At 24.5% G+C, this 15,897-nt stretch overlaps 3 protein-coding genes across 7 annotated transcripts; 1 reads left to right on the forward strand and 2 right to left on the reverse strand.

Moving 5' to 3' along the window:
* Positions 1-201: 201 nt before the first annotated feature.
* Positions 202-9,528, forward strand: LOC122717335 (multifunctional procollagen lysine hydroxylase and glycosyltransferase LH3). Of its 2 annotated transcripts, none has more exons than XM_043941317.1 (9): positions 202-339; positions 3,145-3,379; positions 3,451-3,791; positions 3,852-4,305; positions 4,381-4,608; positions 7,705-8,026; positions 8,115-8,219; positions 8,392-8,538; positions 9,093-9,528. In XM_043941317.1, exons 2-9 carry the CDS (start codon positions 3,249-3,251, stop codon positions 9,375-9,377), a joined length of 2,013 nt encoding a protein of 670 aa, XP_043797252.1. In that variant the 5' UTR covers positions 202-339; positions 3,145-3,248; the 3' UTR covers positions 9,378-9,528. The 2 variants fall into 2 exon arrangements, with proteins under 2 accessions (XP_043797252.1, XP_043797251.1); XM_043941316.1 differs by lacking the exon at positions 202-339 and adding an exon at positions 471-808.
* Positions 4,634-7,038, reverse strand: LOC122717337 (immunoglobulin domain-containing protein oig-4-like). The gene is made up of 5 exons (XM_043941319.1): positions 6,778-7,038; positions 6,569-6,720; positions 5,292-5,472; positions 5,065-5,214; positions 4,634-4,992 (listed from the first exon to the last, which is right to left on the reverse strand). Exons 1-5 carry the CDS (start codon positions 6,961-6,963, stop codon positions 4,834-4,836), a joined length of 828 nt encoding a protein of 275 aa, XP_043797254.1. The 5' UTR covers positions 6,964-7,038; the 3' UTR covers positions 4,634-4,833.
* A 483-nt stretch (positions 9,529-10,011) lies between the features above and the next one.
* On the reverse strand, positions 10,012-13,856 carry LOC122717032 (vacuolar protein sorting-associated protein 37A-like). 4 transcript variants are annotated; one of them, XM_043940703.1, is made up of 6 exons: positions 13,806-13,856; positions 12,777-12,986; positions 12,228-12,417; positions 12,046-12,160; positions 11,448-11,960; positions 10,012-11,359 (listed from the first exon to the last, which is right to left on the reverse strand). In XM_043940703.1, exons 2-6 carry the CDS (start codon positions 12,863-12,865, stop codon positions 11,013-11,015), a joined length of 1,254 nt encoding a protein of 417 aa, XP_043796638.1. In that variant the 5' UTR covers positions 12,866-12,986; positions 13,806-13,856; the 3' UTR covers positions 10,012-11,012. The 4 variants fall into 4 exon arrangements, with proteins under 4 accessions (XP_043796638.1, XP_043796640.1, XP_043796639.1 ...); XM_043940705.1 differs by having other exon boundaries at positions 12,777-12,965; positions 13,806-13,840; XM_043940704.1 differs by lacking the exon at positions 13,806-13,856 and adding an exon at positions 13,671-13,690.
* Positions 13,857-15,897: the final 2,041 nt, after the last annotated feature.

Consider the following 15,897-nt stretch of genomic DNA (forward strand, 5'->3'; position numbering starts at 1 on the left):
ATAATTGTAAAATAATATATTACAAAATAATTATAAAATTATTCATAATATATTTCTTTTATGTTTTATTTGTTTAAGTTTAAAAAGTTAAAAAAGAAATTATTTTTGATATATTCAAAGAATTCATAAAGGATTACCAACTTTAAAATTTAAAATTTTATTAAGTTGGTACATTGTAAAGTGACATCTTCAAAATATTATCGACAGTGCACATTTATTTAGTCGATAATTATTTTATATATACTACATACATGAAGTATTTATAGTGTTTCGTAATTAATAACATATAAAGATATAAAATATTGTTATCTTTTGTCTAATATTTCAAATATTTTAAAGGTACAATAAAATCAATTTTTTATTCTAAATCTATAATAAAATGGGAATGACACAACATATACTAAAATTCGATACTATGGTTTTTATCACTTTCAACTTTATTAAATTAATTAAAACACAGAGTAGTTATTCATATTTAAATTATTATTGGTTTATTATTAATCGAAAATACCCACAAAAATCATTTTATGTTTACTCAAAATGAAAGACAGTAAATGAAAGACAGGTGCCGAACGTAATTGTCAAAGGTAGTAACTTTCGTTCAAAAAGTGTGGGAGTAGTTACGAACTTGCTTTCTGTCCTTCGGAAGTAGCTTAGTCAGAACAGTGCATTTGATACGTTCTTCTGTGCGTTCGCGGTATTTTTCAGTCTAAAATGCGTGCAAAGAATGTTGGATGCTATCTTTTTTGGAATCTGTTTCTAGCCTACCACGTGGTTAGCGAGATTCCGCCATCAATAGACAAAGACGGTAATAGTTCATTGTAGCTCTCTTAACTTTACGATTAAAAAAGAAATATTTATTTGTTTTATAATTGAGTTAATGTTTATGAAAAATTCATTCAAATTAATTTTTAATAGATAATAGAGAAGATAAATTAAAACAATTATTAATGTTTATTTTAATATTATTAATTATTAACTTTTATTATATTGTATGATCAATCAGTTCGATAAGTAGAAAATATAAACAGGAAAGCAAAATTTTTTTTTAGTCTATTTTATTATTTTTATTTTTATTTTTTTTTAAATTATACATTTTCTAAATTATACATATTAATTTTATATAAAAAAAATCATTTAAATTATACAAAATTAATCATGATATGTTTTAAAAGAAAATATTTTTAAAATTTTAATACTTAAAATAGTAAAATAATTAATCCATTTTTTTAAATACTGTTTTATTTTATTTAACACAAAAATTTTTGAAAAATTATGTTCGTGGTACTAATATTAAGTTTTACAAAGATGAAATCTTGTAATAATCTTATTTATTGCTTCTTTTATAATCTTTTAAAAGGGAAAGTTTTTGGTACATTGACCCTAAAAACCGTATAAGATCTTATAAATTGAGTTTTTTAATCGATTATTTTAAAATAATTTATTTTTTACATTAGTGAAATCTAGATTTCATTTATTTTATTTATCAAGTGATTGTGAACTAAAGACAATTTAACTTTTTTTATTTATTTATGTACGAGATTGTAATATTTCTATCTTTGACGTAAGTTTACTTTAAAAAAGAAAATTATTTATTATCTATACTTTCTTGCTGATATATTATTAGATTTATTGAATTAATATACATTATAAAAAGAATAAAAAAATTATTAAAGAATAAGTTATTTATAGAATATATAAACATATTATAAAAGTACTAATAAATATTTATTAATATTAAGAAATAACGAAAACCAATCTATAATATAAATTTTTTAAGGAATTAAGTACATAATTAATACATATTTACTTATAAATATGTATATTTAATTAATATATAATTAGAAAAATATATAATTGGAACATTAAAGAAAGAACACAAATCATATCAAGACTCATATATAGAGTAATATGCATCCTTGAATCTTTATGGAGCAACTTGACACTTCTTACAATGATATAACTGTAGCAAAAAAGTATTTTAGTATTTTTCAAATAATATTTTAAAAATTAATTGCATATATATGTTTAAAATAATTAATTATAAAAATTAATTATTATAAAAAAAATATATTTTACAGTTATATTTACAGTTATATTTGAATAAATAAAAGAAACGTTTTTTTTTTTTAAAGTAATTAGATCGTACACGATATTGTTATCTTCCATTTCCGGTTACATGGGCATATGACATTGTGAAGATATCTTTTTTTCTGAATCTTTTCTCGTTATGACATTTTTTTCTTTTCATGTATTTTTTTTAACTATTTTTTTAAATTAACTTATTAAAAAAAATAATACGATTAATTAATATTATCAACAAAATTTTATTTGAGAAATCTCTTCAACAATTTTACAAATAAAAAAAATATTACGCATTTATTTTTGCTTATCAATAGTTTAATTATAATTAAATAAATATATAAAAAGTGTATATAAAAAATGTATATATAAAAAATGAAGTAAATTTTTTTTTTTATAAAAATAAAATTAATTTTTTCAATTTTTTATTTTTAACTAGAAATGTTAGATTTTACAATTTGTAATCTTTTTAATAATTGAAGAAATTCATTTTATCAATAGTTTTCTTGAGAGATGACGTGACTTTTAACACGATGCAAGCTATATTATATTCGAATCATGATGTCACGTAGAAAATGTAGCACTTATGAGAATCGTTTAGTTACTACTCGTTCAATGAACTGAGTTCATATGTTGATATTATTTCTCCAGAAATAGATAAACTCTTTGACTTCTAAGAGAGTCAAGAATGCTATAAAAAGAAGAAACGAAAAAATACAATTTTTCTTAATTTTACAAAATTTATTTAAGTAAAACATTTATTATTGAACTTTAAAAATTTATTTATTATTTTTCATCATTTTATTTATTGTTTTATTGATCAATTGTTGTAACATAGAATTATTATATGTTTAAATATCTTACATTTTTTAAAATTATATGTCATGAAAATCTTTGTTCAATCTCGTTTTTGCGAAGAAATGATTGATTTGAATTATTTATATTTACGAATTATTATTGTGTATTTAAATTTAAATTTCCTGAAATTATGAAATAATTGTTTATTATATCAATTTTTTTTTCATTTATTTTAGAATATTATAAATATCATTTAAATTGCAGATGTGCTCGTATTCACTGTCGCTACGAAAGAAACCGATGGCTATAAAAGATATCTTAGATCAATCGATGTTTATGGATTTCGCGATAACTTAAGAGTTCTTGGTATGGGAACACCTTGGCTAGGCGGTGATCATGTAAAAACCAGTGTAGGAGGAGGATACAAAGTTAATCTTTTAAAGAAGGCTCTTGAAGAATATCAAAATGATGATGATAGGATAATTATATTTACGGACAGGTTTTTAGCACATTGGTTTTTAATCTGTTTCATTTTTAATTCATATTTTAATAATAGTCTTTATGTTTCAGTTATGATGTAATATTTTTAAGTGATTTAACCGAAATCATCGATAAATTCAAGAACATGAATGCTAGAATTTTATTTTCTGCAGAAGGAGCTTGTTGGCCGGATAGATCATTAGCTTCTAAATATCCTTCTGTAATACGAGGAAAACGTTTTTTAAATTCTGGAGGCTTTATAGGATACGCTTCAGATATTTATGCGATTTTAACATATGCACCGATAAAAAACAAAGATGATGATCAATTATTTTATACTCTGGCATATCTTGACGAAAAATTAAGAGAACATCATAAAATTAAATTGGATCATAAATCTGTAATATTTCAAAATCTTTATCTTGCCGTAGGTAAGTAAATAAAGAAAATAGAATAAAAATAATGAAATTTATAAATTTATTTTTGCACAGGTGATGTAAAATTAAAATTTGAGAATGGAAAAGCTTCCCTTTTGAACACGGTTTATAACACAGAACCATTAATACTTCATGGAAATGGTTATAGCAAAGAATCATTGAATTCTTTGGGAAATTATTTGGCTCATGCATGGAGCCCTGAAGAAGGATGTATAATGTGCTGGGAAGGAACAATAGAATTAAATAAAACGATACCAGAATCATATCCGATTATATTAATCGCTATATTTATCGAACGACCGACTCCTTTCTTAAACGAATTTTTAGCTACAATATATCAACAAGATTATCCAAAATCGAAACTACATTTATTCGTTCATAACAATGTGGAATATCACCAAGATATAATCAATAGTTTTATGAAAAATGTTGGATATGAATATAATACTAGTAAACTAGTTTCTGTGAACGATGCTATGAATGAAGTTGATGCAAGAAACTTAGCTATGTATGTATTAAAAACGTATTTAAGTAAATTATTTTATATTAAACTTTATATTTTAAAATAAATATTATTTTTTAGGGATTATTGTTTATTAAAAGAATGTTCTGGATATTTCTCTATTGATTCTATTTCTCATTTAGATAACAAATATACTTTGAAACTTCTAGTAGAACAGCAACGAGAAATAATTGCACCATTATTGGTTAGACCATATAAAATGTGGAGTAATTTTTGGGGTGCTATAATGGACGATGGATTCTATGCTCGAAGTTTCGATTATATGGATATCGTGAAAAATGAACGCAGGTAAATATTAAAAATATTATAACCTGTTCCTTTAATGCAATAAATAATATTTATTATTTAACTCAAAATGTATATACATATACATTTCGAGAATTAGAAACTAGGAACTATATTTTGAAAATTATTTCTTGTTTTTTTATGACTAATTATTTTAGATAGTATCTTAAAGATAATAATTTTAGACTTTATCTATAATTATATTAAACTACTTTAAAAAATTTAAATTTAATCAAAAGCAATAGAAAAGTCAGTCTTGAAGGATCTTCGATCGATACTATACATATTATCAGCTGTACATTCGTAAACTCCAGCATCCATTTGAGTTGCAGGATCTATTTCCAATTTTGATTTTACTTTATCTTCTCCAACTTGCCATTCATGCACCTTTATATCATAAATTTTTGTCGTTATATAGTTTCATATTAAATTATCGTAATTAATATTATCTATACCAACATGCAAATAAAGATGAGTATAAATCTCAGCACCATCCTTGAACCATGTAATATGTGGTCGTGGGTTTCCACGTGCGACGCAAAGAAAAACAATTTTGTGTCCTAAAACGTACTCCAAATCAAAGTGTGATGCCAACAATATTTTTGCACCCTAATTAAATATTTTTGAAAAACAATGAAGTAATTAAAGTATGATTATATTTTATCTATAAATTTATAAATACATACATTATGATTGTTATAATATTGATCACTTTCTGGATCACGATATTTTCCAGTGATAGGTAATCCTATTTGGACACGCGATCTGGTTTTTCCTCTGCCTCGTCCTCTTCGTCCAAGAATTTCCTGACTATTTAGCAGTAGTACGATTAACAAAAATAATATCACTGTAGAACGTGGCATGATAGTTTGAGAAAAATAACCAAAAATGGATAGCCAAATCTATGTTTAAATTGGAGAAAATAGAAAAGTTTATATTATAATATAATATTATATTATAATATGTCGCAGATATTCACCGAGTACAGACAACGTATGATACAGAACTCCGATGTAACTAACAGTCACCTACTCATTGCTCCCCTAGTGTTCTCTCCTATCTATTACAGATGTATAGGCAGATCCTGCTAAACTACATGTATTATATATATATATATATATATATATATACTGGTCATTTCTTGAACATCTATTGCAACTCGGTCACTAAATTTTAAATCGATTGATAAATTTTACATGATACTGGCTAACAAACATGATTCATATAAAAAAAAAAAAAAAATGAAATATATAAGAAAGTTATTGTAATAACTTTATATTATATTTAATTCATGAATAGAATGATAATTTATTATATAAATTTGTAATGCTGTTTTCAATATACTTTATAGTTAGTACTATAGATATACTTACCACCCTTATAAGAGTCAATTGTGATTTAATGAATAAGAGCTGGGGGAACTTTAAATTTCCAAATGTGCTTTAATGCGTTGAAATACTTAACAATTGATAGCATTAATGCATTAAAGAAAATAACGAAATATATCGTATCTTTTCTTTTATTATTTTTTTTCTTAAATAAAACTTGTTTTTGATATTATAAAAATTTTCAATCTAATACTACGAAAATACTATATGAGTGAGAGAAAGAAAATATTTAAAAAAATTTTTTAAAAACAAATTTAGTATCTATAACTAAATCTTGTGCTATTAAGTTAATAAATTATATTGTTTGACATAAGTGTTGCAATTATAAAAAAAGTACTTTTTTTTTTAATAAGAAATCATAACATAATCCGTTCTAAAGCCACGACGATCAACCGCATACTGATTATCCGCTTGACATTCGTAATACCCTGCATCTTTTTGCGTAGCAGGATCAATTTCCATCTTTGATTTTAATGTGTCATTACCAACAGGCCATTCATGCACCTATAAAGTATACATATTGCAATTTTCTAAATTTCGCTTATATAAAAATTTCTATTTTTAATAGTAAAAGTACCTGGAAAAATTTATGATGATACAATTCAATTCCATCTTTCAACCAGGTGATCTCAGGTCTTGGAAATCCAGTAGCCATGCAGAAAAATGTGATCTTCCTCCCTAACATGTAATCCAGTTCAAAGTGTGAAGCTTTCACTATTCTCGCCCCCTAAAATTAAGTAACTTGTAGTATTCATATCGCTATGATTGATAAATATCTTTTTACATCTTTATTTTCGTAGTAATTAGCACTGGCAGGATTTCTGTGAGGAATCAGAATAGGCATTCGAGATTTGTAAACTCTTCCGCCACTGCGTCTGCCACCTCCTCTACCTCCACCACCTTTTGCTGCGTCTGTGCTTACTAACAATGTGATAAAAAAGAATAGGCACAAAAATTGATATCTCTTCATTTGTTCTACGATTACAAAGATGCTCAATCTGTTTGAAAAAATGTTTCTAAACAGTGTACATACACTTTACATAGGAAGTATGGAGATACACTTAAGTGTATCTTAATTTTTAAGCAACTCTAACTTGGAATTATAACACTTGTTTTAATATTAACTTTTGCAAAGCATTATACATTTATAATTATGAGATAGAAATAGTTGCTTTGCTATAACAATTGAACTTCACTACAAAGTAATTGTTGGTGATAAAAGAAACACAATGTTCAAGTGCTTACCGACTACTCGGAAACTCTACTTTTGACAAGTGGTCAAGCCGAATGTTTGGGCTTCGCCTGTCCCTACAGCCTAAAATATGAATGAACTATGCCCGATGGGCATGTCGTCATTGGTGACAGAGTTATGAATCTCAATTGGATAATTATGCATAACCCATTGCCAGTGTATTCATTGGCCAATCACGACATCACAATGATTGCCTTACAAAATATTGTCTCGCGGGAATAACAAACAAATGTACTGATCCCTCCTATGACTTTGCGTTTGCTTCATTGGCCTTGAGATCCTGAGAATAGCAAAGTGATCAAATACCTATGTGCTTATTATTTGTTAAATCAATTATTATTTGTATTAGTTTATTTGAAATCAATAATTCATCACCAATAATTATCTATTTTAAATTAAATTAAATTAAATTAAATTAAAAAACCTAATAATAAAATGATGTTCATTATGATATTTCAGGGGATTGTGGAATGTACCATTTATTAGTAATTGTTACTTAATTAATTCAACGCTAATAAGCAACAAAGAAACTCGTCCGTCTTATTCAGAAGGCGATTTGGATACGGATATGGCTTTTGCTTATGCTAACAGAGAACGATCCATTTTTATGTATGTCAGTAATAGACTTGATTTTGGACATTTGGTTAATCCAGACAGTTATGACATCACAGTGACCCATCCAGATTTATATCAAATTATTGACAATAAATTAGATTGGGAAAGAAGATACATCCATGAAAATTATTCAGAAAATTTTAACTCGAATCAAACTCCATTACAAGTAAAGGCATTAATTTTACATAAATTTTGAATATTTAGTAACTTTATGAGTCATGTTATTATTTAATTCGATTGAATTTTCATTATAGCCTTGTCCAGACGTGTATTGGTTTCCCATAGTAAACGAAAGGTTTACAAAAGAATTAATAGATGTTATGGAAAATTTCGGAAAATGGTCAGATGGATCAAATCATGTATGATAATTTATGAATCCTAATAATCTTATACTATTATTCATATTATACAATTATGATATATTTCATACTATATATAATAGAATAATTATATTTTTCAGATATTATTTATAATTCACAGGGTAAATATTTATTTTATTGCTAGTCAATAATAAAATAATTTTTTTAATAGGATCCCAGATTAACGGGTGGTTATGAAAATGTACCAACCCGTGATATTCATATGAACCAAGTAAAAAATGAACCACAATGGCTATATTTTTTAAAGGAATACGTTAGACCTCTTCAGGAACTCGTGTTCACTGGATATTATCATGATGTAAGATATTTATCTTTTAATGAATTTCAATTATTTCTAGGACCCACGTATCGAAGGTGGATACGAAGCTGTACCGACAAGAGATATTCATATGAAACAAGTCGGTCTTCATGAATCTTGGTTAAATTTTCTTGACCAATATGTCAGCCCTTTGCAAGAGCACGTCTTTATAGGCTACAGTACTAGTGTAAGAATTATAAAAACAGGATTATGAATAAATGGGAATAGATTATTAGTTTCACGATCTTGATTCATAAATAATTGCACCGTTGCACAAATTTCAGATTACAAAATACTGTTCTACAAATTGATTGCACCATTTCCTGGTGATAGGCTTCGTATTTGGGTCCATCGCAGATTTTTATAAAATTACATTAGATTGCTATATATATGTCAAATTTATATAAATATTAAACATTAGTTAAAACAGTTACAGAATATATTTTATACAATTAAATATTAAAAATTGAAAAAAATTAGTCTGCACTGTTTTGACTAATGTATTAGTGAAAAATGAATATTATTATATATATATAGATAATTTAAATTTCCAGCCACCTCGTGCTCTCATGAATTTCGTTGTAAGATATCGACCAGATGAGCAACCGTCATTGAAGCCACATCATGACAGTTCAACTTATACTATCAATATTGCTCTAAATAGAGTGGGAGTAGATTATGAAGGTGGAGGTTGTCGATTTATCCGTTATAACTGTTCCGTTACGGATACAAAACCAGGCTGGATGTTGATGCATCCTGGACGACTGACTCATTATCACGAAGGTCTTCGAGTTACCAGTGGTACTCGATATATTATGATTTCATTCGTTGATCCTTAATCAGTATGTCGAATCATAGGGCATTCTTATAGATAATAAAAAATGAAAGAAAATACTGTACAAAAATATTCAATTGTTCTCATATATATAAAATCTATGAGAAATTATATTAATATGAAAATTAGGATTGGGCATTTTTTATTTAAAATAAAAAAGAACAAATAATTATAATTTAAATAAAATAAAAAATATAATGAAAAAATATAAAAAAAAATGAATTTTAAATAAAAATGTTTGCAAATAAATTGTAAAATCTTATTTGAAAAATAAATTATTTTTAAATGATTTGTTATTTTAAATAATAATAGAAAAAAATATGAGTAGAATTTAGATAAGAAGAAAATGACTTTGGGGAATAGAAATTCCACATAAAAAAAGCATCCATAGCAAAAAAAACATTTTTATATTTTCATCATAAAATCAAATAACAAATATCTATCAGATATCAAATAAAATAACAAATAAAGAAATAATTTAATTTTAAAATACATTATTATTAAAATAATATTATTTAAAATAAAGTAACGTATAACAAATAAAAAATAAAATAAAAATTTACTTCGATAAAGCCCAATCCTGGTGAAAACTGCCGATGTGAACGAAATATGTATTTCGAAAAAATAAGATTCTCATATCGATGTTATTTTTTTAATATAGAAAAAATATAAGTGTGAAACAGTTAGTAATCGTAAGTGTTTGTATAGAAATAAAATGTTAACTTGCATTTGTATTTATCATTTTGAAAATACCATATAACAATCACTAGTAAATCAGGTCATATTGTTACGTCCCTTTTTATTTTATTATTATTAAAAACTTGTTTTTTATGTTATTTACAACTTACGATTTCTACACAAATATATTTACATTTTAATTTATATCGTTCAACGCAAAGCTTTGTTTCTTTTTTACCAGAATTTAGCTGTGCTTTTAGATAATAATTATGAACATTTCCTAAAAAATTACACACGCCACACTGTTTAAAAAAAAAACATTTTCTCATTTCAGACTTCGCGTATCTATACAATTATTAATTATTAATTATTAATATATTACAATTAGGAACATTCGTAGGATAAGTAATCAGATTAACATCACTAAATAGCAAACTTTGAAAAATTGATTTAATCATATTCTCGCATATTTATTTACATAGTAAAAAAAAGTTCCTGTCAGAGTGATATTAATTGCAATTGTAGTATGTCACAATGCAATAGCAATATACTTAAATTCATTTAAAAAACACTTTCTGTATGAAAAAATAAGTACATTTTAAATTAATTCAAATTATATATAGTTGTTTATCGGCTTGAACCAGCGCCTTTGGTTTTTAATATTTTTTTTACATATATTTAATTAATTTCTTGCCATAGATAATTTCAATTAATTCGTACATATTATATAACTTAAATTTTTCATCCAGAATGCCACATAATCTAATTAATTTTAATATAACAAGCAATGACGTAACTTTGCAACGTAATAATACGTTATAAAAATGTTCTCTGCCAGCGAGTATTTTTACCGCATAGATACTTGATAAACACGAATGCTATTCAAATTCACAGTTTAATTGAACTAGGCATTATTTACAGTTTGTTCAATTCATAGAAAAAGATAAGATTATACATGATTTTAATAACCCGCTCGTTTCAATTCATTTAACTGATGTGCTAATTTTTCCTCTTTAGTTCTTCTTGCTTGACCCAACTTCCTACATTCGATATAAGTGCTAAGAAAACGTTCAACATCTATTTTTCTATTTAAGAAATTCTCAGCAATTCGTTCACTTTCCTCATGACTTTCATCTGCTGCTTTCCTCAAACATTCTTTTATATGATCCGGAATAAATGCTTCAGATAATTTGTTATATCGTTGTATTAGTTGATCGTATCTAGTTTTTAGTGCAGTAACGATCTGAATTTTATTTGCTACGTCAGACTGCAATTCTTTAAGCTCGGGTTCTTTGGCTATATTAGCCTCTGAAAAATAGAAGGAAAAAATAAATTTTCGAAAAAACAAAAAGTGTTACAAAATAATATTGTAACACTTTATCGGAAATTATCTTACCGGCAGTTTTTTGGACCCAATCTATTGCATCATCGATAGCGGTGTTAATGTCTTTTAAATCGGAATGTTTATCCAGGAATTCATCTAATTTATCATTATCTTCATTCAATTGTCTCAATTCCTCGTTAGTTAAATTATTTAATTCTGGAAACACTACACTCTGTCGTAGCTTAGTTTGCGTTTGATTCGGCAATGATTGTTGATGATAATTCGCGTTCACGTAATGCGAATTCAAATATGTTCCAGGTTGATTTGAATTATAACCTGATGCATCTGTACCACTTCTCGAACACGCAATATATGCTGAATGTTGCGATGGAGAACCGAATTTTGTATGACTGTCTGTCACATACGCGGTACTCGAATTCGTATGATTGTAATTATAAATACAAGTATTTGCACTAGCAGATGAATACTGTGGATATTGAGTGGTATAATAAGAATTGTATGATGTTGGTGGAATTTCTGGATATTGTTGTAAGGAATAAGATGGAGAATTTCTTTCTTGTGAATCTGTAATTTATATTATAAAAAAACAATATATATTTCTTTTATTATATCTTTTGTATTATTGCACTTATTTCAAAAACACGTGTACCTCTATGAGATTTCACAGATCCAGGAGAAATGTCTTCTAACAGTTGTGGAGGATTTTTACTAAATTCTCTAATGATAGCTTGAACAACACGACCAAGATCACTGTGCACTGTAAACTGATATGTAAAACCAAATGATCTTTATGATTCTAAATAAATAAATTATAAATATAAAAGATGTTACATTAAGTAGTCCTGGTGCGCTTGTGATTTCACTATGTTCATTACACCAAGGATGATTTATGGGTGGAGAGACCCTGAGCACTGGTTTTTCCAACGGAAACTCCGGTGACAAAGAAACCATAATAGCCATTCTCCTTTCCCTAGCATTGAATTGTACTTGATATTCCACATCTTCTCTTAATTCTACTACACTATAACACATAATAGTTTAATAATTTTTTAAATATGAAAAAATTATATAATATCAAAGTTGATTGAACAATATAGAAAATTATAAAATATTTATTTTTAGGTCAAAAGAGAAACCCTAAAAATTAAATTAGATGTATATCATAATGATGACAGTTTCTCATATGATGGACGCGTAGAATGTAAATGAAGATTTTGATTTATGTTAAATAATCCATATAATAAATTTTTTCTTTATCTTTCAAATAAAAATCATAAAATGTTGCATCTTATGTTTGTATAAAAAAATATACGAAAATAAATAAATAGATTAATGCAAATAAGGTTAAAGAAGAGAGGTTACAATCGAAAATTTACTTACTTGTCGTTAAAAATTTTCAGGGTGTCGATTTGCCGTTTTCTCTTGACTGCGACATTTTCATTTTCGCCACGGAATATTCGCGATATCATTTAAGAGGGTTAAATCTAGATAAAACATTCGTTTTATCCTTCGACTTCCCTGTCAAATTAACCATCCAACAGCAGAACAGCTGTTTTGGCCTTCGTCACACTTCACAGGAGAAATCGAGATCTATGTAATATTAGCAGTATTTTTTTATATTATATACTATCATTAAAAAATTTTAATTATATTAAATATGAATCATTTTGAACACAGTAACTTTCATACACATTAATTCAAGCGATCAATATAATTGACTTATATTTCAATAAAGACACGATGATAATTTCTGTTTCATTACTTAGGCCAAGGTCAATAAATTTCTTTGTTAACCAAAAACAAAAATAAAAAAATGAAAAAATTATTTTTATAGTAATTATTACGAAAATAACTTTTGAAAGATTCAAAATAAACAAATAGAATTTTGATGATTATATTATTGTTTTATAATCACTTATATGTAATCATCTTAGTAATAATTGTTTCTTGATTATATAAAAAATTTTTTTTAATTTATTTAAAATATTAATATGTAATTATATGTAATATTCAATATTATATGTAAATATATTAATTTATATATATAAAATAATTTCTAATTTATTTATTATATAGATATATTCTTATTCTTATATTTCTCTATTGAATTATTTTAAAATTAAAATCAATTTTCTATTCGTCAATAAAATAGAAATTATATAGTATTCTTTACATAATTGTCAAATTTTGGATCAACAAAAAAAGCAATATCATTATTATTTATATATCATAGACCAATTCAAATTGAGAATATTAATTTCAATTAAAAATTACCAGATATCAGAAATACATATATATATAACTTGGAAGAATTCGCAATTTTAATTTTTAATTTTAGTATTTTAGTATTAATTTTAGTATTTAATATATAATAACATCATCTTTTTGAAAAATGTTCAAGTTCTTTACCATATTATTATCGACAATAAACGAAACTTTTTGATCTGGCGTCATTGCTTCGAAAACTTCATCTATTGAATATCAGAAATATTTTTTTAAAAATAGTTGAGATGACATTAATCCTAATTCTATTATCTTATCTTAGTTTTGAAAATGTCTTTAAAATTCAACAGATGGCACAAATGGTTAATTCTTACAATATCTCCATTCTTCTATTTTTTATTCTTTTCATCTATATTCATGTTTTATCTGTGGTGGTCTAGAGATGGTACTAATTGATTAGAATTTTTATTTTATTTTTGTCCTATTATTTGCTTTCCTCTATATTTGATCTGTAAAATTTATGCGCTCAAGAGAGAACTCCAATATTTAATTTTTTTTAATTTTTTTTTTTTAACTTCCTTTAACTTTTTTTTTTATCTAATCTATTGATTAAAAATTTTGATAGAATTTATTGTATTCAATTTTTATATGTCAAAAATAGGGCATAAATAGGGTAAGATATTTTTAGAAGCCAATAAAAGCTTGTATATAAAAATGTTGCTAAGTCTTATTTATTAAATTATAAGCAATTTACATTAGATGAAATGAGATGAAAATAGACTGTGATATATCAAAAATAGAGCAGTATCACTCTATTTTCATCTTGTTTCATTTAATGCAAATTTAATATATATATAATTATAATATATATAAATTTGTATCTTCATATATTATATTTTTTTATCTTTTTTAAAGTTGCTGATTCTTAAAAAATTAAATATGCAAAAAATAAGTATAAAACAATATTTTTCATAAATAAAATAAAAATTTTTTATCAAAATTTCGATCTTTATAAAATTTATTTATAAAAACTTACTTATCATTTACTTCTATACTTATTTATTGTAACTATTTTTTTGGATTTTGAATTGTTTTTTCAATTACTTGTAAAGATATCTTATATTTTTATTTTTTATATACTTATCTTTTCAATAAAAATTTTCATTTTACTTAGTTCTGAACATTTTTTGATAATTTTTTTCTCAAAAATTTTTAATATATAATTTTTAATTCTAAAAAATTCAGGAATATACAATATGGATCATCTAATTATATAAAATGATAATTAAATATTTTCTAAAATAATTTTTATACAATAAAAAAATAATTTTTAGTGATATTTTTAACAATTATGTTAAAATATATATATAAATATATATATGTTAAGAAATATATTATCCTATTTAAAAAATATATATATATATAATATTTAAATGATCTATAAATTATTTACAAAATTTTTGGTATGAAAGTATTATATTATAATATACAAAATTAGATTTATTTATTTTATATTTTGATTATAATCTTATTTTATATTGAATCGATAATATTGGAATAAACTGACACAAAAAGTAAAAAAGGATTGAATGACTTTTAAATTTATATTTAAAAAAGAATGTATTGCATATTATATATTTATTTTATAAATGTTTGAGAAAATACATTTCATTTGAGATGTTTATTAATATTTTGCACTATATAAAATGCTTATAATTGACTAATTATCGAAGTAATCTTGTGCCATAAAATTCTTAAACTTACACAGATGTTGTTAATAGCGAATTGGTAGATAAATAAGAATATAGATAAAAACTGATAGGTTACGAGGTGATGGAAAAAAATGAAATTCATAAAAAGTTCCATTGTAAGAATTGATAAATTGTAAATAATTTGTATATATGATAAAAATTAATAAAATAATATTTATTACTTTTTTATATCTATTTATTACTTTTTTGTGTTTGATTGATGTATCTTTTTCATGTTTGAAAATAAATAAAATTTATTTCTATGCAAATTAAACAACTATCTTTAAGGAATATTATTCTTAAAATATAAACAATTTTAATTTCATCAAATTACAAAAATTAAAAATTTTAATCATATAAACCGATAAAGTTATCAAAAGAAACCGAATTAATATTAACCAAAATTTTATCGTTTTGGAAGTAAAATTTATAAAACATGGAAATTGAAAAGTCGATAAATAAATATAACATTAAAGATGTTTACATTGTGTGAAAAGATGATACTAAATTTACAAAAATTTTACAAA

The sequence above is a fragment of the Apis laboriosa genome, unplaced genomic scaffold, assembly GCF_014066325.1.
Source record: "Apis laboriosa isolate Shangri-la unplaced genomic scaffold, ASM1406632v1 scaffold4_cov146, whole genome shotgun sequence".
Lineage (NCBI taxonomy): Eukaryota > Metazoa > Arthropoda > Insecta > Hymenoptera > Apidae > Apis > Apis laboriosa.